The sequence below is a fragment of the Pimephales promelas genome, chromosome 24 (assembly GCF_988280905.1).
Source record: "Pimephales promelas chromosome 24, fPimPro1.hap1.1, whole genome shotgun sequence".
Classification (NCBI taxonomy): Eukaryota; Metazoa; Chordata; class Actinopteri; order Cypriniformes; family Leuciscidae; genus Pimephales; species Pimephales promelas.
The window spans coordinates 25,267,427-25,289,394 of NC_142792.1; the positions used below are offsets into that span (position 1 = coordinate 25,267,427).

The window sequence follows — 21,968 nt, forward strand, 5'->3', positions numbered from 1 at the left end:
TTACATATTAGCACAAAGTCACACTTGTATAAAAAAAACAACAAAAAAAAAACACTGACTACGTTTACATGCAGCCATGCAGGATATTGGCAATAACCCGGTCGCGAACGGCCATGTAAACACAGGCAAAAACCCGATATATGCTCAAATCCTGGATTTTAAAAACCGGGATATTATACCTGGGGTACCCCTTTTCTAACCCGAATTTTTGGTCGCAAGGAATCGTGGTCTTTTGTATAGAGAAACTCGTGCAGTATACCAGAAGTAAACATGGCGAGACACAGCACAGCGTACTTTTGGAGCGAGGCCAGTAACGTTACCAGCATCAAAACGCAAACAAAGGCGATCGCTATCTGCCCCAAACTATTCATTATCCGCGTGCTGCTGTTGTTGTTGTCTTTGGATACAGGACGAAGAATCGGAAATTACGCATACTGCGTCTTAAGGTTGTCTCTACGTCCAGATGCTAACCGTGCATCGCTGTTTACATCGGGGTATTGCAATTCCATGTATACAGGAGAAAGTCTCTGCTCACGCATGTAAACGGGTTATTCCTAATGTTTCAGAAACCCGAATAGTGACCTGAACCCGACCATAACCCGAAAATTGGCTGCATGTAAACTTAGTGAGTGTTTGGTTGTGAAACCACCAGATTTAACTTCCATAAGAAATGGGATAACCTTTCACGGGTGAGAATGTGTTGGTTATCTTTTCAGATGTATTAACTAAATATTATAGGTTTGAACTATGGTACTTTTAAATGTTTTAACTTTTACTATGGTAACTTATAATGTTATGGTAGCTGACGCCTTGTATTGTGTTACTTTAGCAAAATCATCAGCTTGACACGTGTCAGAGAGAAATGTACTACTATTGTGCTATGTAATTAAGCCTATTTGCCATCACGTTTTTTTTTTCTATTTACATTTTAAAAAATTCCATCAAAAACTGGAAACCATTTGTAGCTTAAGACAATTATTGACTAAACTATGTTCCTTATTAATATCTACATTTGCAATATCCTAAATTCCAGTTAAGCAATGGGAAAAGGACCTAAACATAAAGAGATATTAATTTTTGAAGACAAGTTTGCATCTGTATATTTAGTTGGGAGTAGAAACACCAAAATACAACTGATCCAATATAAAACTGTATATAGAATACAGAATATTCCAGATGATTATCTTCATGCACTTTGGTCCTTTCCCATTAATCATTCCATTTTGAAACTATCTGTTTATTTTGATTGTGAAATCCCACAACTCCACTATTACCATATGTCTCATAAGCCCCTTTCACACAGAGATTCTGGAAAATACACTGATGATGTAACCCGGCATTTGTCCCGGGATTGTTTGATTTCGGTTCATTCACACTGCCAGTGATTTGCCGGGATCTGTGAGTGCGTTCACACACAACCCGTAAAGATCCCAGAAAGACACATGACGTAAGGACGAGACGAAAACATGTATACGCGCATACCGTTCCACAAAGCTGATGAGCGATCTCAGCTTCAGCGCGGATAGAGAGGAGCTCCTGGTCTCTGCTTCGTTCCAGTTTGCAGACATTTGTTCGTAGTTTCTTTGTTGATGACGAACACAAACTTTCTTCTATGAGCAAAAGAGTAGCGCAATGGCACACCCCTTTACGGCATTGGTCCTGGCTTTTGTTCACACAGCGTGTGTTCCGTGACTGATTCCGACAATGATACTAGGTCCCCAACCCGGCATCGATGCCGGTATCAATCCCGGGTCGTGTTTGCGTTCATAAAGAAGATGTTCTGGCAATTTCCCGGGATCAACGTGCTGTGTGAAAGGGGCTTTAGATGATCGTTCACAAATAAAACCCACAGATTATGTAACCCCTAATCTTTAGCTAGAGGCCCTCTCTACTAGCCTGCGCATTCACAAATATTTTTTTACATATTTGTTAAAGCTGTCATTATATCCTGACAGTAGACTATGAGACGGATGATCTGTGAAACAGGGCCAGAGTGGGCCCACTTTTTCCATGGTGGTGGAAATTGGATAAATTAGGCAACAGTTCAGCTCTTACTAATGTATAGTTTTTATTATTACCATGGTTCAACTGTAATGTAAAGGTTAAATAATAATTCACTTAAGAGAAGATAGCTAAAAATATCATGGTCATAATCATTTTTCTGCATGGGTATCAAATTGTGGTAAAATTCTAAGATAACAAAATCTGCTTTTGTTATCTTGTAAATCAGAATATACTGTCAATAGACTTAGAATTAAATGGAATAAAATGTTATATAAATCAGGCCACGAATAATATATTTACAAACCCCTCTGTAAATGTCTTCATGATATAACTAGGTGCAAGACAGGAAAGTTTGGTGTATAGATGCTTGAGTGGAGATTTTGGACTTGGAGTATAACAGAAAACTCATTTTGATCAATTGGGCTTTAAAGATTTAGCAGCAGCCAATGAGATTGCACATTCAGAGTTAAATCCCCCCTTTACTTTCACGATTGGTTGCTGATATGCTGGAAATTACCAATATTTGAGTCCGTCAGCATTACAGGAGAGAGAGAGAGAGAGAAAGACAGCGATCGCGGAGCAGCGATCGCCAACTTTTGATTTATGAGAAATCTACAGACGCAAAGAAACAAAGTGTAGTAGACCTAAATGTGTATTTCAGACTTTTTCTCACCTGTCTGAAAGAAGACAAATATCTTAAAATTGACCATTAAAAAAAAACATGTTTTTGCCTGCCATATCTCGCCGTAACTACATTTAATATTTTGTTTGTGAATAGGTTGACAGCGCTACAATGGTATTTGCTGAATAATTATGTTGCAGCGTTGCTAATGCTAATCATTACTAGGCCTATCTCTCTTTACCTGTTACCACTAGTGTTGTGTTGAAAATATATTTAAAAAGAATCTCTTGAAAATAAATCTGTAAACTTGGCACATCTGACAGCATCCTGCTTCAATGCCTTTCTTTTTTTAACATGGCTTTTTCATCCCCTCCTGGCCTCTTCTTCCTCCCATCCATCCTCCCTGACGAGTACAGTAACTGTAGGGCCGGGGCAGCTATCAGTATCCTCCTATCTGAGATTTTTTTTTTGTTGAAAAAGACAGGCTATGGACCCAACCTACTCTATTTGGAGGAGGGGAGAACTCCCTTACATGGTACAACCCATGCAGAGGCTGTGCGCTGTGGTGTTATGCGAAACGTGTGTAGCCTTTAAGACAGGGGTAGGCAAGTTCGGTCCTAGAGAGCCGCTGTCCTGCAGAATTTAGTTTCAACCCTAATCAAACACACCTGAACAAGCTAGTCAATGTCTTCTGGATTACTAAGGCTATGTTTACACAGAAACGATTCTGAAGAGAAAACGCAAAAGTGGCATTGCGTTGTCACTTTTTATTCTGCGTTTAGACGAGCGTTTTGGGCTATGGACCCAACCTGGACCCAACCTAGCGTTTTGGGTGTGAAATCCGCGTGCAGATGGTCTGGAGGGTGAACTCACTGAACTCACTCCTTCATCAGCCTCCCGTTCAGCGTCCTGTTTCATCTGTCTCACCTGTTTGCACCTCGTTATGTTGATTCCTCCTTGTATTTAGTTCTCCGTTTCAGTCAGTCTTTGTCGGTCGATGTCAATGTTACTTTGAGTTCAGAGTGTTTCTGCCTGTATTCCTGCCTGTACCCGTACGTGTTTGAGTTTAGTAAAGTATTTGAATTTGCCTCTTCGTACTCCTTCTGCCTGCACTCCACCAGCACCGTGACACAAACAGCTTCTCAGTGCTGCACGGAGTGACAAGAAGTACACTTATAAAAGGAAGTAGGCATGCTCCAATACTGCACACTACTACTGGGCCACTGATGTTATCTTGTTCATGATGTTCATGGAAGATCCAAGTCTCCTGGCACTTTATATATTTTTTTCCAATTTACTTTTTTGAGGATGAAAGCATTTGTTTAATTTAAAGTTAATAAGTTATGGATCTGTAAATTTAATAAGTTAATAAAAAATGGTTCACATCTCACAAGTTCCTCCAAATGCCTATTTTGTGGTTTCACTTGCAAACTTTGTTGGCCTATGTTTGTTTTCATCATAGATGTGTATTCAGCTATGCAGTATATGACTTGAGTTGTGATATAGAGAGACTGAGTGCAACTGTTCACACTGCTTTTTATAATGCCCATGTATCAATCTTAATATTTTTATGAAAAAAAACTGTTTTAAAGTTGCAATTTACCACCATTGGCACGTCATCGGACCAAGCGTCCCTTATTTTTATGTATTGAAGGTGGCAACCCTACGAGTGGAACCTGCTCATAAAACAAAGAAGGGTAAAAGGGGAAAAAAATATGACGATAAACAAGCGAAAAAGAAAGAATTAGACAGAGCCCATTGACTCAGTGTCAAAACTCTAGCCGGGTGACATGTAGATAAAATGCCACGCACTGTGCAAAGCAACAATTGAAACCAGCTAAATCACTGGCTTCCCAGACAGCAAACTGACATTGAATCATCGTGGAAACGACGTCTCTCATGACATTGAAACAACGTTGATTTGCTCATCGAATTAACGTTGAACCAACGTCAGACGCGGCATTCTTCAAAGCTAAATGAAATCGAAAATTGGTTTGCTTTCATAACGTTGAAACAACGCGTTGATTTTAAGTTGATTTTTCGTTAGTTTTGAAAGAATGACGCAAAACAATGTCAGATCAACGTTGTTTCGATGTCAGTTTGCTATCTGGGTTGTCATGTTGCTGAAATAATATTGTGGCGATATAATATTGAGGCAGAGGGAAAGGGACATGAGAGCGGTGCGAGGCCGGTGGCGTGAGTGATAATGAACAACACCTGTGAGACGCACCGTAGGGTGCGAGCGGAGGAGCGACGGCAGTGGAGAGAGGAACATGTCTGATTTTACATTGTGATTTTATGTTCTGTTTTGTGTGTTGTCCGTGAGAGACTGCTGGCTTATATTTTCATTTTGTATTTGTTTATTTATTATTAAACTTGTTGAACGTTTGCCGGTTCCCGCCTCCTTTTTCCCATAACAACTGAACCCCGTTACAAATGTACTAGCAAACCTTATCTAGCATTAGGCTTACATATCCCTAGAATAATTATTTTAATTATATTTACATTATCTTACTAGATATTTATGGAAAGGGTACAACGTTATAAATTTACAGTACATGTATTGCAAAATATGTAATGATTTGAGGACCAGGTTTGTAGTCAAAGTATGGGCAGGCCTAAGTCAATGTAAAGCATATTGTTGATGTTTCGTCCCTACGATTGAATGTGCCATTACTGGTTATCGGCCATCATTGATGTCCCTGTTTACTAGCCTGCGCGTTCACGACAGGCTCTGCTGTGGGGGAGGAGCTATGGAGGGAGGGCTGAGAGCAAGGGGGTGGGACCTGTAAGTTGTGCTTGTTCAAATTTTAAATTGGGTATAAACGGAGGATGGAGCCAGCTGCAAATGGGTGGGTTAGCAGCAAGTGGGTGGAGCTTTTGCCGCAAGTGGGCTGTACAAACTTCTAGAGAATTTTGATTGGTTTATTTTAATATCGCCGGTGTTGTAATAGCTCCACAGTTGGTGGCGGTAATGTGTAAATTTTGTTGCGATCCATCAGAATCAGAAAACAAAGAAGAAAACCGCGTTTACACATGTCAGCCGTCAGCGTGCTGTTGAGATGAAGGGGTAAGCTTGTACATTTTTTCGTTTTTTAAAAATAGCATTATAAGTTCTGGAAAAGACCATTTTATAATGTCGTTTGTACACTGTTTTTAGTCTTGATTAAATGAGTGTAAAGAATATGGGTATAAAGCGTATCCAAATGAATTTCTGTTTTTTTTTTTTTTTAGTTGCTCGCAAATTACAAAATCTGTAACGTGCATGACGAGATCTTTTCTGCATTTCATTTCTACAATTTTCTCTCCAGATTATGGATTCTGAAGACCATAATATGGTATTGTAGCAGTGTAATTTTTGTACGTTTTAGGACTGCATTGATTTTCAAAACGTAAATGTCTTAAACGTTTTGTAAATGGATTTGATATTAGAATGTCATTATAACTCCTAATTTAATTGTACAATGCATGCAATTCTATTAAAACTTGTTTTCATTGTAGTTATGCTTTTTTCTGTGTAATCCACAATGTAATGTAATGCAATTGAAACATTTGTTTTAATATCATAATTATTTTATAAAATGTATTACTCAAAACAATCAGTGAAATAAATGTGAAACGCGTGTTATTGTGTTTTAGGTTCACTTATCAGTGAAAGATGTGCAGGACACTCTTGAGGCATACCAGTGCCTCAAGTGCACAAAATTTCACTGTCCACTTTGTCCTAAGGACAGTATAAAATTTGATGAGAACTTCCAGGCAACAGGCCACCTTCAGTCCCATTTATCTTGGGTGGTCAGGGGCGGCTCGCCCATAGAGGGCGCTGGGGCGCCGCCCTCCCTCCGACCTGTCTGTCTGTTTTTTAAATATATATTATAATTTATCATTTTGAAAAATAATCTTTGTTAATTATATGCTAATAATGGTTTTACTTTGAAAAGTGTTTTGAACTCACCAGAATGACATTTGCATTCACTTTCGTTACTTTTATCATGTTGGTGTAGTAGTATAGCCAATAGGCTGTCTTCTCAGGGCGCCAGTTCGCTCAGCCCCACAGTGCTGGAATTTAAGCCAATGGTTCCCCGGTTGCTATGCAAAAAAGTTTATATTTCGCCAATCAGCGCCGTCAAATTTTATGGTTTGGGGGCGCTGAAAATATCGCCCACAGTATCAGATTAGGGGAGTGCACGCGCACCACGGGACATTTTTTTACCTCAGATGAGAGAAGAATGGCAGCGCCAGTGACGTCGAGTGGAAATAATGTAAAGTTAGTCGCTCTGTCACTCACTCACTCACTCACTCACTCACACACATAAACACTGTTTCACACACATTTGATATTAAAATAGTTATAGGAATATTAATACCTGTGTGTTTGCTTTGTTTTTGATGTTTTTAAGTTCTGAGCTAGATTACTGTGTTTCATACTAGTTAAAATCAACTTTCTTCTCATACTTGGGTGTTACAATCAAGAATGTTGTCCCACCCTCTCTTTCAGAGCCTTTTCTCTCTCTCTTTCTCTAGTATCAACACATTGTTATCCATTATCCAATTGTCAATTTGTCAAAAATATGTAGTCTACAGCTGGGGATTGATTAAACTAAATTGTTGTATTACCTATTTTTTTTTTTTTTGTATGACCTATATTATAATTTATCAATATTATGCGTTTGCACTTTTTCTGTCAGCACACAGAGCATAATAAACATGCAACTTGTTCATTATCATTAACTGTCAAACTGTTATTATTATTATTGTATTATTTGACCATTGGTATTGACTGGTTTAAGTTATTTTATTGGTATAGGTAAGGGCATGGCCTAAGGCCTAAAATGCACCAGAATGCAGGAAATCACATCTACTAAATTCAAAATTTTCTGGGGGGGGAACCCACAGACCCCCCTCTTATTCAGCCCCCCCTACAATAATTTTCACCAGCCGCCACTGTGGGAGGTGGTACATGGATGTAAGTTGACGAAAATATTATTGTTATATTCACTATGAATAGGAGATTGTATGATCTCCAATCAATCTTTCAAATTATGTAACTATAATATTGGTCCGCTCATTTTAAATGACTTCATTTTAGCAGACCAAACCCCAGTTGTGCCCTCTGTTTTTAGCAAGGTATGCAAAATCAATTTTAATGATGATTTAAAATGTGTATCATACAATTTTAATCCACTTATTTTTCTTTAAGGATGAGCTGTTAAAAGACGATGACCCTCCATCATGCTTCATCTTCAAGGTAGTTGAATAATGTTATACATTATAATGTGCTTTTTAACATTTTTTTTAACTGCCTGTGCTAACTGTTGCTATATTTTCAGTTATCAGGAGTGTTGCTGAAGAACATACTTCTTGAAGTTGTTCTTCAAGAAGGAGATGCTGCCTACATGCCCCTGTCATTGGCTTGCTCAAGGTTCAGGGACATAGTTGGGGATGGCAATTTCAGGAATCAGGCACACTTCTTATGGCTAGAAAGTAAATATTGACATTAAAAAATAAAATGCATAACAAGAACATCATTGATAATGTTAAATGTTATGCTCATTTATTTTCCCCATCAGGTGTTACATGCTGGAAAAAAAAGTCGTCTCACTACAAACAGCTCTTCTGGAGGATGTACTCAATCTCCACTTGTTTGGAGTGTGGGTTTGACTACAAATGCTGCACACCTGGTATGTTTTGTGTAAATTGGTGATGAATAAACTAGTTGTTAGTCTAAAGGAAAACTAAAAATCAAATTTACTTGTCATCCCTTGGAGTTTAAAAGTTCTGGACACCATTCACTTGCATGGCATTAGCATGGACCTACAGTGCTGAGAAATTATTCTTAATGTTTGTAAATGTTCAATGTCAGCTATAAACCCTAGTTCTTATTGTGCTTCTTGTGTATCCACCAGGTTATGCTGGGAAGGGAAAGCGAGGCGAGCTCCAGGGCATTTATTCAGAAACCTTCCACCCTGGATTTTGCAGTTTTCACTGCATGCAGATCAGTTCTAATGAGATATAGTGTCCTTACTAATAACAAAAAAGACTACAAATAATAAAATACAATAAACAATTTTGCAATCAATTCTGAATGACTTGTACATGATTTTATTAATTGAAAAACACAATTTGTCCACCCCGAGATTTAAATGTAATATTATCTATAACACGTTCAGAAAAACATTAGTCTGCTATTATTAAAATATATATATATATGCAGTAAAGATGGATGGGATTTTTTTCCCCTTTAGACAAATGTTTTTCATGTATTTACACATTCACTTCACTGAGTCCCAATTGCATCAGATTTTAATGTTCATTTACTTGATACTGTAGAATTGTACAATATGTAGCTAATATTTAGAAATATGCTTAAATAAGGCCTGCAGCCTGATGAATTTAAAACACCATCACTTGTCTAAGTATATATGGTAAAAGGTTTACAGACGTGACTTCATTGACAGTGAGAGGTATTGGACACACACATTAATAATAACAAAGCTGCAAGAAATCAGACCATGATGAGGAATGTAATATTTAAAAGTTTATTTTCATTACTGTCGCTACTTCCTGCAATACTCATTCACCGCCGTCCTCGGCAATGACAGCCGAGCCATGCTTGGGGATTTCCGCATAAGCTCCTCCCACTTGCGGAGTAAACTCCTCCTACTTGTACATTTGTGAAATCCATCCTACTTGCGGCATAAGCTCCTCCCACTTGCGGCGTAAGCTCCTCCCACCTGCAGGTCTCCGGGCTGCAGCGATACATACATGCAAATTTTCAGGCTTAGTCAACGCTTTCACAAAACTCCCTTCTGCAGCTTTAAACTGGAAAAATAAGAACCGAAATCTCTGTTACACAATGGGAAAAATTATTAAGAGACTACATTAATAAAGAAAAGCAGATACAACACAGAGGCGCTGTGCAGTTCCACTACGTGAACTCACTGGGTTTGTTTGTTTATTATTTTGGTAGCTTTCTTTGGTCGGTGCTTTTCCAAATATATCTTGTTTTGATTTGAGTATTTGGTGAAAGTCCTACCATATTTGTCCAGTTTCGGTTTTTATTTACTAATTATTTTTGGATTTAATTTGTTTGAAGTCCAATTGTTGTTTTCATTTTGTATTATTTGACTTATTTTGTTGTTTTTGTTTGTTCCTTTTGTTTGCTTATAGCAGTTGGCTGCTTCAATGTTTGTGTCAAGGTTCTACTGGCAATTTGGTGTAAACCTCTTGGGCTACAACAGTCTAACTTCTGTGGCCAGTAACTTGCCAATTGTTGACCTTCTTTATGGTTTGAGCATGTTCTACTATAGCCAACAAACACACATTTATCAACAAAATAATTGTTAAATATATAGTTTTTTTGCCGTTGGCATCTGCATTTCTCTTACTTAGCATATGTGAGTGTGCTTGCTTAGGGTATAATTAGCTGAGTGGTGTGGTCTTAGGATACCTTACTGGTAAGGCTCAGCCTGAAAGTTTTTTTTGGCCTGGTGTGCACACTGAAGTTGTTTAAACTCAACAGCTTTTTATACATGAAAATAAAAGTGTTTTGTAATCATATCCACGTGTCCTGTCTTCCCTGGCAGCGAACCTGTGTGCCTTATGAAATGTCCCCGTTCATGGAAACGGGGTGGCGTAGTCTGCTCTTTATCTTGCTCCATTTTGTACATTAGTGTCACTTTTGCTCTTCAACTACCCCACCATCCATTTTAACTCTTAATCCATATTTGTTGTAAAGACACTTTCCCAGTCATTTCTAGCTTCAAGTGCCACTTGGTCTTGGTTCATAGCATTTAACAGCTTCCAAACACCATTAGTTTCTCCTGTGCAAAGCTACAAAGAGCCTGCACACAGGTTTTTCCAGGTTTGGATTTCATGTCAGAAGGTTTAAATTTGCAAACTTTCACATGTTGCCACATGACTTTCTTTAAAGGGACACTTCACCCTTTTGCATCAAGCTTTGTATCTTTAGAAACCTTTATCTTTAGATAATAAATAAATAAAATATAATATATAAAAATATATTAAATAAATATAAATAAAATAAATATAATTTAGTGTTGAGATGTTGTTCATTGAGTGTAAGCTCTCTAATCTCTAAAAATGTCCAAATTGTCCACGTGAAACTGCGTTCTTCCGAGGGAGAGAGAGAGCAAGACAGCGCTTGTTGTTTGAAGACGTGCGCGCTACTTCATTGCTATGCTTGCGCTCTAGGTGTCTAGCAATTTTCGTAAAAAGCACCGTCACACACAAAAAAAACAGTGTTGTTTCTTGCTATACATTATCAGTCTAGCCCTCTTTTTAATGACAGCTGGGATAATCACTGAACGTGTGCCGTCAGGAACTGACGTGCAGCAGCTTTAAGGATTGTAGTTCGTACTTCTGTTCTTAGCTAAACTGCACTGGACTGACAAAGTCTGGAGCTTTCCTTTACCTTTAGGTGAAACTGTAAATTCTCGGTTCTCGGATAACTAGTACAGAACCGAGAACTGTTTCTTTCGGACACGTTCGACATACTGAGAACTGATGAGTTGATGAGTTGAGCATGCGTGCATTTTTTTCTGAGGGACGAAATGTACGTTTCCAAGTCTTTAGTTGAACATCAATAAGTGTAACAAAATAAAACATTTTGGAATGTTTATCACATAATTACTGTATTATCACTGTATTATTTTAACGATTGGAAACAATGATTGGATTCTAAAACTGTCAAACTAAACATTTATTATTATACTAATATAATATTTTCAGGAACAGCTCATTTAATTTCTAGTAACAATATAAATCTTTGATGTAAACTCTTGCCAAGGTTTTAATGGTGCACTGCTTAGTAAATGTTTATAATGTGTTAACATAACAAATTAAACATGTTTAATTCGTTATGTTAACACATTATAAACATGATGTATATATACTGTTACCTATATAGGCTACAGAAGGCTATTGGAGACAGACATGCATCGATTTTTTAGTTTTGACTGTATATTCAGGTTTCAGCTCAGCAGTCAGCACACAGGCCTATATGCTATGGTTCTCGAGTCGAGAACTGGTTGTTGCAGTTCTTGAATCACTAGAACAGAACTGAGAACTGTTTCTTTCGGACACGTTCGATACGGAGAACCGATGAGCTGGAGATACTGCGCATGCGTGATAGCACCGTCTCTGAACAGAACTTTCTTTCGGCCGGCTGATCCCGTGCTGATATACGAGCACGCAGTAGTACGGGTGAACCCAGGACTTAAATGAGAGGGCGAATCGGCGAAATGTAAGTTTATTTAATAACAAATAAAATGATGAAGACCATTTATGCATTTTATATATTTAAAACATGTAAAACATCCGCGTTAGCACATCGGCTAGGCTGCAGCAGGTTCGTTTTCAAAATGTAAATGTAAGAAACTTATCCAAGATGATTATGACGATGTGTACTATTATTTAACTGAAGTTATGATTAAAAATGCCTGTAATTTGAAGTAGTTTTATCCGCCAGGATGATAGAATTGACGTCATTACGTGATGACGTAAAAGAACTGGTGAACCGGTTTTTTGAACCGGTTCATTAAAACGAACTGTCCGAAAGAACCGGTTCGCGGATAAGAACCGGACTTCCCATCACTAGTACACTGGGAATCCCCCGGTGGAGCGCTCTGTTGCGATGCCTCCTCGTGGGGTACTCCTAAGCACCCGTCCAAAGCCTGTCGGTTCTCGTCATCAATGGTGGCGAGGTCCTACAGAACTGCAGGACAGGTGGCCGCTGCCCTGCATGCAATGAGCACCTTGCAGGTTTTTGTGTGTTACTAAATGTTTCTTTAAAATCATAAGGATATTTCACAATATATTTTTACTGTATGGATCAAATAAATCCAGCAGAAGAGACTTTTTTCATAAACATTAAAAAAGTTTTGTTACATACGCTATACGGAGGAATGCAAGGTTTGTGAGTGTGTGGTTAGGCTGTTTTGTGTGTTTCAGATTTAATTGGATCCACAGCCTGTCATTCTTCACCAGGGAAGATGATTATTAAATACTGATTATCACTGTTATTAGAGTCCTTCTATATACTGTGTTAGATATTTGACTGAAACCTTCTTTGTTAGGAATATGGTTGTAAAGTGTATAGTTGCATTTGTACGCCTTCTGTGTGAACGCAAACACGACCTGGGATTGCTTCTGGGATTGATCCCGGGTTGGGGACCTAGTAACATTGCCGTAATCAGTCCCGGAACGCGCGCTGTGTGAACAAAAGCCAGGACCAATGCCGTAAAGGGTGTGTCTTTAGTGATGACGCTCGTGCCATCGCGCGACTCTGTTGCTCTTTGAAGAAAGTTTGTGTTCGTCATCAACAAAGAAAGGACGAACAAATACCTGCAAACTAGGGCTGCACGTTTTCAAGTTTTTCATTAACCGTTAACCGAGGCCCTTTCGGTTAATACTCGGTTAACCTAAAGTGTGCGCGCCGCAACCTCGAGATACAGAGTTAATTTTTAACACCTTTAATAACTAGTTGGACCCCATTTAAAACGAAATTAATGTATAGAAATAAAACGCAGTGGTAAGTTCAGAGCAGTTAAAGTAGGCGCGTTTCCATCACCCTTCAAACTGAAATTGCCAATTGAAAATACGCACATTGGCAACACGTCCATTTCGCAAAAACCCTGTGTCCGCAAATAATAATAACAATTATCAATATTGTAACATTTTATAGGCTGCACATGTAGAAGACGCTTTTATCCAAAAAAGGAGCAAAGCACAAATAAACACAATATTTTGACGCCTATCGTGTGTGCTTAGTGTGGAGGCTGCGAGACGCATGTGAACACTTGCAGTTCTTTCAGTGGAAACAACTTAAAATACTCTTTCATTTCTGGTCATACAGAAAATAATAATACATTATTTGCAAATACATTTATTTGCGTAAACTCACAATAACAAGAAAACGTTGTGCTTTAACAAACAGGCGCGCTTCATGATCTCCGTGAACTGAAGCGCGAGAACTGAAACAGCCACAGCATTCGAATTTGTTCGTTTTAAATTGGACATTTAAAGCTTTAAATGTCCAACTTAAAACGAACAAATTCGAATCAAAAGGCAATATCTCCTGACTATGTAATTATGTAGCTTAGCTATGTATTTCTCTCTAAAGGTGCATCCGGGGATGGAGATTTGTTTTTAGGAGAAACTGATTTAGAAAACAATAGTTTATTAATAAACAATTAATGCCTCGTTATTTTATATTATTTTATTATCAGACACATTTATATCTTATAAATCATCTATAAATCCCCTTTCTGTAGGCTGTGGCTACGGCTCTTCTCATTCAGCACTGCGGGGGAAATATAATTTCCAGGTTCTAATTTGGCCTCAGAAAACCAGTAAAATCTTTTTTTTTCCATATTCATTTGTCAAATATTTTAAATGTTTAAAGGGGCAAAAAAATCAAACAAATATCTTAAAGTTCGTCAATATATAGCCTATATATTTTTGCGCATCATTTGACCTAGTCCTACAATTCAAATGAACATTTTGGTGTTAAACTCTGCGTTTTACAAAATACAACAACCGTTCATTTTTCGTTTTGCAATTAGGCCTACGGATTAAATAAGGGGAAACGAACGAACACAACAGTACACTGACCGTTTGGACATATACGAGGCAGAGTTCTTTTTTAAAATTCATAAAAGATACAAGGATAGCCTACTAGACAAAACCTCAAAGAAATGCCACAATCAAGACCGCGGAGCAGAAATGGGGGAGAAACACAGAGAAACTCTGCGACTTTCCCTGCCATTAATGCTTGGATGACACACCACGTCTCCTTCCATAAATAATAATAATGTCTAGTGCGGTGGCTGTGATATACCAACTAGGGATGAGCGAGTACAGCATTATCTGTATCTGTATAACCATATGAATTATCTGTATCTGTATCTGTACTCGGACTGGGCGGGGCCTAAACCCGGAAGTGGGTCGGGTAGTCTTGAAATGGGCGGGGCTTTAACCGGTATGTTATTTTAAGCATGCAATTGATATGGGTTGATCAGAAATTGTTATATTTATTGCTGATAAGAAAACTATTTACATGACAGCATCAGCATTGAGCTTCAGATCAATGGTTTTGATCACGATAACAACGAACTACCGAACAAGTTTTGCAACAATGAATACAACACATGTGGTTGCAAATATGAAGTAAAATGTAACGAACAACAGTTTTCATCTCAACTAGGGCTGGGTGATATGGACCAATAGTCATATCCCAATATATTTAGGCTGAATTTCAATATACAAAATATATCCCGATATTTTTTCTGCAAAGTGAGAGCAAATGTTCAGTCAAAGCCAAAAATGACATGTCACAAGTAGTTTTATTGAAACATGAACATTTGCAAAATCAAATGAATAAATAATTAACAGGTTTCTTCACCTTAGGGCTGCATGATTATGACAAAAATCTTAATTCCAGATTATTCCCTTGGAATTGTAATTGTGATTTATTAATTGGTTTATTTATTTTGTCAATACAACGTTGGTATGAGCCATTACATTCATTTAAAAAATATAAAAAATAACACAAAGAAAAATAGGGGCATTAAGGGGTTAATATAGACATGACAGTTACCTTGGTGAGTAGACAATACTGTTAATGAAACATTGAAACTGCTCCTGGTGAATAGAATTAAAATCATACCTGCTTTGTTTTTATTTCGTGTTATTTACAACGCAACAGTGTTGCATGCTCGTTGTTTCTTTTGCACTTTATATACAGTGAGGCGATCCAGCGCGCGCCGCCGCATTTGCGCGTGCAATTGAGTGTGCGCTACGACTAACGTTACAGTATAACGGCTGACAGGACAAAGTCCGTTTTGCTGAGGTGAAAGACTTTATTTCATGTTATAACATAACATGCTTTAATCAAGCACGCAAAGTGGAAAAGGAGTGACTGGGGCGCGGGGAGCAGTGCAGAGAGCTCTGGGTCAGCACTAAGCAGCTTGCTTGGAGCAAGGCGTGCAGCGCAAACTCTAATTACATATCACATTTAAAATATATATTCTTTATATTGATATATCGCTCAGCCCTAATTTCAACATTACTTTTTTTTTTCTTTTTTTTTTCTTTTTTTTATCCGAGCACAGATATTGACTCGTATTACTCGTATAATATTTGTACTCGACAAAAGTGCTTTATCCGTACCGGATACTCGTTTCAGCCGAGTATCCGGCTCAACTCTAATACCAACGTCCGTTGCCATCATTTTTGGAATGGCTTATTGCGAAAGGAAAAAAAATGTTTTAGTCGCATAACACCGTTAATAGAAACGCTGTCATTTCACAATATTTTTTTATCGACAATCAGAAAGAAAAAAAACGCAAAAGTTTTGTGCAAATATGTATTGACGCCACTTAACCGAGCAAAAAGGTTTCACTCGGTTATGCAATTTTTAACGGTTACTGCTAATCGGTTAACCGGTTAACCATGGACACCCCTACTGCAAACTGGAGCGAAGCAGAGACCAGGAGCTCCTCACTATCCGTAGTCTACTGAAGCTGATCGTTCACCAGTGCGTGTACGGTATGCGTGTTTACATGTTTTCGACGCGTCCGTTATACGTCTCATCCTGACGTCATGTGTCTTCCCGGGATTTTTACGGGTTGTGTGTGAACACACACACAGATCCCGGCAAATCACTGGCAGTGTGAAAGAACCGAAATCAGACAATTCCGGGACAAATGCTGGGTCACATTATCCGTGTATTTTCTGGAATCTCTGTGTGAAAGGGGCTTGAGAGAGATAGAGAGATACAGAGGGAGGGAGAAAAAGGGGAAGGGAATGAGAGAAATTGTGAGATTAAAGACCAATTTATACTTCTGCGTCGAGTGTACGGCATAGGCGACGCCATCGTGAACATTTATACTTCTGCGGTCAGGTCGGGGTTGCTCTGCAGTAGCCCCGAAACGCTAGTTGGCGGCGGAGGGTTTTAATGTTCCACTGTGTTTAGATTACTCGAGGCTAGCAATGCAAAGGTGACTGAAAGAGAGCGGATCATATTGTAGTTGGAGCTTATTGAGGTGGAAACAGTTAATTTTAGTGAAATTACTAAAACTAAAAGGCAGAAATAAGAGAAGACGTTGGAGGAGATGGTACGTGCGGCCCGTGAACCAGTCAGAAGGAGGGGGAATGTATATGAAATTAAATTAAAAAATTTACCAGGAAAGATGACAAACTTAACTGGGAGGAAATGCCAGAGAAAAGAAATGTGTTTTTAACAGTGATTTAAAACGTTCAAGAGTTGGGGCAGTTCTGATCTGGAGTGGCAGGTTGTTCCACAAGTTTGGGGCAGCTACACTGAAGGCTCTATCGCCTCTGGTTTTAAGTCTACTTCTGGGCACATCCAGAAGGAGGAGATTGGTGGATCTCAGCACTCTAGTTGGAGTGTGAACATGGAGAAGCTCTGTTAAATACAATGGAGCCAATCCATTTAGGCATTTAAAAGTTAAAAGTAAGATTTTAAAATCAATCCTGTAATGAACAGGAAGCCAGTGGAGGGAGCGCAACACAGGTGTAATGTGGTCTCTCCTCTTTTTTCCTGTTAGGAGGCGGGCAGCAGCATTTTGTACCAACTGTAGGCGCTGAATAGAGGTCTTGTCTAAGCCCACATATAAGAAGTTGCAGTAGTCAAGGTGAGACGTTATAAAGGCATTAATCACCCTCTCTAAATCTTTAGGCGGGAGATAAGCCTTTACCTTGGCTATAGTTCTCAACTGGAAGAAGCAGGATCTAACAGTGGTGGATATCTGTTTATCAAGTTTAAATTCACTATCAAATATAACACCAAGACTCCTCACAGTTGAGCGGTTATTTGTAGATAGAGGGCCGAGAGAATCTACATCAAACAGTTCAGGATGTCCGAACACTATGACCTCTGTCTTGTCTCCGTTTAGGTTGAGGAAATTTTAGGTTCATCCACGTTTTGATATCCTTCATACAGTCAAGCAGTGGCTGTAATGAGCTCTTTCTTTTTACATTCAGGGGCAGGTAAATTTGAACGTCGTCTGCAAAACAGTGGAAGGAGATCTCGTACTTCTCAAAAATGGAGGCCAGGGGCAGCATATACAACGAAAATAGGATGGGGCCCAAGACAGAACCTTGAGGAACACCACAGGTAAATGGGGCTATCTCAGAGGAATAATCGCCAAGGTGGACAGAGAAGCTCCTATCTGTAAGGTAGGACTGAAACCACTTAAGTGCAGTACCTTTGATTCCCACACAATTTATCCAACTGTGACAATAGGATTGAGTGGTCAACAGTGTCAAATGCCGCAGTGAGGTCTAAGAGCACTAGGACAGCAGAGACTCCTGAATCAACAGTTAAAAGCAAGTCATTAAAAACTCTTAAAAGTGCAGTTTCAGAGCTGTGACGGGGTTTGAAGCCGGACTGGAACTTTTCATAAACATTATTATTAATTAAAAATGTTTGCAGCTGGTTATAAACTACTTTCTCCAGGACTTTAGATAAGAAGGACAGTTTAGAGATGGGCCTGAAGTTAGAGAGAACAGTGGGGTCAAGATTTTCCTTTTTTAGTAAGGGCTGGACAACGGCGTGTTTGAAGGCAGACGGAACATAACCAGAGACCAGACAGGTATTCATCAATGATAAAATACATGGTCCAATGGTATCAAAAACTTCTTTAATAAGACGAGAGGGAATGCTGTCAGAGGGACAATTTGTGGGCCGCAGATGATTGACCACCTCAAATAGGGATGAGATTGGTATGGGTTCAAACTGATCTAGAACTGCAAGGCACATAGGAGGAACAGAGGGATCAAGGTCAGAAGAGGTGGTTACAGAAGATCGAAGAGCAGAAATCTTCTCATCAAAGAATTTTAGGAAAGAGTCACAGAGTTCCACTGTAGGTGTAAAAGGAGCAGAGTTGCGGGGGTTTGTAATTGTATTAAACATATTAACAACATAAATAGGTGTAAAGAAGCAAAATATGCAAAAGTGCAAACTACTCAAATGTACTTACACAAATTACTAAAATATGCAAACTATATACAGATATAGTGCAGAGAATTTAAAGGTGCAACGTTGTAGAAGTAGGCACAATTGTTTATTTTTTTCTTCTGCCACTCAAACAGGACCTTGGACACGTCAAACATTGCATATGCCCTGTGCTCCTCCGGCACCCTTCGCAGTATATCAGCCACAGTGTTCCTAAACCGGTCGCTCTTGTCGTTTCCTTGACTCTGTCTCTGTTGCAGCTCCACCGGCCGTTCCTCCAACTGAACCTCCAAACGAGCAACCTGCATCTGGATCATCTTGTTCTTTCCTTTTCTGTGCCATCCTTGGACCAGGGGTCATAGGTGATAGCTGGGGGGACGGGGACTTGGCTGGTGCACTCATGGTACGACAGTGAAGTTTCCTGATTATTACGCAGGAATGAGAGTATAGTTCTTAGTCATATCAGCCTAGAAAATCGCAACTTTACATTTTCCGTCTGTCTTAGTGCACGATGTAACTATAGAAGAGTCAAGTTTTAAATAGGAAAAATATCAAAACACTTTGATAATTTTTTTGAGAGAAATGCTACTGGTCTTGTGGACTTCAATGATGTATGCTAAGCTATGCTAAAAGTGGTACCGCCAGAACCGGAGATCGGCTGAATGGATTCAAAAAAGGTAAAACTCAACAGTTTAACTCTAGGGGAGTTGGAAAATGAGCATATTTCCAAAAAAAGTGGAGTATCCCTTTAAAAGTACGGTGGCCTGGAAGTGCAAACTAACATTAGAAAAATCAAAAAACACTTTTACAGAACTTTTACAGGTCCACATAGAACGTCAGTGGCCTACTCCTTGGAGCCTGCTCTGGCCCTACACTTGTTAACAAAGGCTTTCTTGAGCTTGGCCTCCTCAATTGGTTCCCAGTCCGGTAGAATTGCACATCTCAGCACATAAGCTGTAAGACAAGAGCATTAAAATCTGTCATGAGTAATTTGACAGAAAAAAAAAAATACCATATAGACCATATTCAACTGCACTTAAGGTTATAACAGGGTACCCCCAGGGTCCTCCAATTAAAATTTAAGGCTTTTTAAGACTTTTTTAATACCATTTCAAATGAAATTCAATGCCAACTTCGTTCCCATTCCGACAGAAGAATGAGGGAAAAATGTCAAATCTGTATACATTTCAAACCCTAGAAAAAGAGGCTACTTGAATTAAAACATTTTACTTAAATTATCGGTCATATTTAATACATACACAACAGCACTGTAGCGCACGTGTGTGTAGGCCAGTGTTAATTTTGGCAGCCATTTTTTATTTTGTCTTAGTCTTCAAACGAAAATGCTTATTGGTCTTAATCCCACTTGAGTCATCCTGTTTTTTACAGTTGTAGTTGACGAAAAGTCTTAGCATTTTTTTTGTCAACTTTTAGTCAAACTGCAGTTACTTTACTTTTGGTAGTTATTTATTTTATATGTAGTATTTAGACAGAAAATGTCATAATTATTGTCTCTAGGCCAATTCAATTAAGCATATGATAAATTATTGAGATTGCACTCTTTAGCAGTAGCACTTGTGCAGTTATACATAATTATCCCTTTTCCTAAGTTCAGTGGTTCTCCAATGTTTTAGAGTGCCGTACCCCCTGTAGCCCTCTCTCTTCCACTTATACTGCACTCACACCTTTTCCATTAAACAACCCAGACAATGGCAGTTTTCTTAAAGAGGTGGAGCTAATGGCCAAATTTGACCCAATAATGAAGCAGCATGTTGGTAGGGTGGAAAGTGGAGCTGGAAGTCACACACATTACCTGGGCTAAAGAATCCAAAATGAACTCATAGACTCAATAAGCACAAAAATACTGGAAAAAATATTGGAAGAGATCAAGACGTCAAAGTATTTCTCCATCATTTTAGATTGCACCCCTGATCTGAGTCATAAAGAACAGCACTCTGTGATTGTCAGGATTGTTTCACTGGAAGAAGAATTGCCACAAATTAAAGAACATTTCATGGGCTTTCTTGTGGCAGAGGAGTCAACCGGGGAAAGTTTGTCTGCTCTCATCCTCAAAAGACTAGAGGAGCTGAACATCCCCTTTGAGGACTGCAGAGGACAATCCTACGATAATGGTGCCAACATGAAGGGAAAGAATAAAGGTGTTCAGGCTAGGCTGCTTCAACTGAACTCAAGGGCCTTTTTTGTCCCATGTGGTGCCCATTCCTTAAATTTGGTGGTAGCTGATGCTGCTAAGAGCTCTCCAGATGCCATTGGCTACTTTGGCTATGTAGCAAAATTGTTTAAACTCTTCTCAGCCTCCACCCATAGATGGGATATCCTGCTGAAACACGTCAAAACCACCCTGAAATCATGGTCAGAGACCAGGTGGGAAAGCAGGATAGACAGCATCCAGGCAGTAAGGTACCAGGGCTGGGCCAGTCAGAGATGCTCTTCTGGAGGTGAGGGAAACTAGACCCTGTTGTGAAAGTTGATGCCCAGTCTTTGGCTGAGGAGATTGGATCCTACCGCTTCTCTATTTGCACAGTCATTTGGTATGATATTCTCAACAAGATCCAGCATGTGAGTAAACAGATGCAATCACCATCCATGTGGCTAGATGTGGCAGTTGACATGCTGAAAAAACAATCTCTTGACGGCTACAGAAATACTGGATTTTCTAGTGCACAGGCAACAGCAAAGGAAATGTGTGAGGAGATGAACGTGGAAGCTGTAATCAAACAAAAGCGGTTGAGAACCACAAAAAGGCACTTTGGTTACGAGGCTCCAGATGAGCCTATTGGTGAAGCACTTAAAAAATTGGAAACAAATTTTCTTAATGTAGTCGTGGATACAAACCAGAGATTTCAGACCCTGGGGGAGGTGAATGACAAATTTGGAGTTCTCCTCAACTTTCCCAACATGTCCAAAGAAGAGTTGTTAGAGCACTGTCAAACCCTGAGCACAGCTTTAAGCCATGATGGACAGCCAGACATTGATGGCAGAGAACTTGTATCAGAAATGCTAAACTTTCCACATCTGCCATCAAAAAATATGACAAACATTGAGCTCCTGACTTTCCTGCATGAGAAGAAGCTGATGGAAATTTTCCCCAATATGTGGGTCGCTCCGAGAATCTCTGCCACTCTACCTGTGACAGTCGCTGCTGCTGAAAGGAGCTTCTCTAAGCTCAAACTGATTAAAAAATACCTGAGATCTACAATGGCTCAAGAACGTCTCAGTGGACTTTCAGTCATTAGCATAAATCATGTGGTCTCACAACAGCTGTCTTATGATATCCTAGATGACTTTGCGGCTAGAAAGGCAAGGAGAGTAAGGCTGTAG

The 21,968-nt window shown here is 39.1% G+C and overlaps 2 protein-coding genes across 2 annotated transcripts; both read left to right on the forward strand.

Moving 5' to 3' along the window:
* The first annotated feature begins 7,587 nt into the window (after positions 1–7,587).
* LOC148969274 (uncharacterized) lies at positions 7,588–8,730 on the forward strand. Its single transcript, XM_089126971.1, has 5 exons — positions 7,588–7,753; positions 7,827–7,874; positions 7,957–8,110; positions 8,197–8,307; positions 8,533–8,730. The coding sequence occupies exons 1-5, from the start codon at positions 7,643–7,645 to the stop codon at positions 8,640–8,642; spliced, it is 534 nt and encodes a 177-aa protein (XP_088983097.1). The 5' UTR covers positions 7,588–7,642; the 3' UTR covers positions 8,643–8,730.
* Positions 8,731–20,640: 11,910 nt separating this feature from the next.
* On the forward strand, positions 20,641–21,968 carry LOC148969275 (zinc finger MYM-type protein 1-like). The gene is made up of 2 exons (XM_089126777.1): positions 20,641–21,085; positions 21,172–21,968. Exons 1-2 carry the CDS (start codon positions 20,641–20,643, stop codon positions 21,966–21,968), a joined length of 1,242 nt encoding a protein of 413 aa, XP_088982903.1.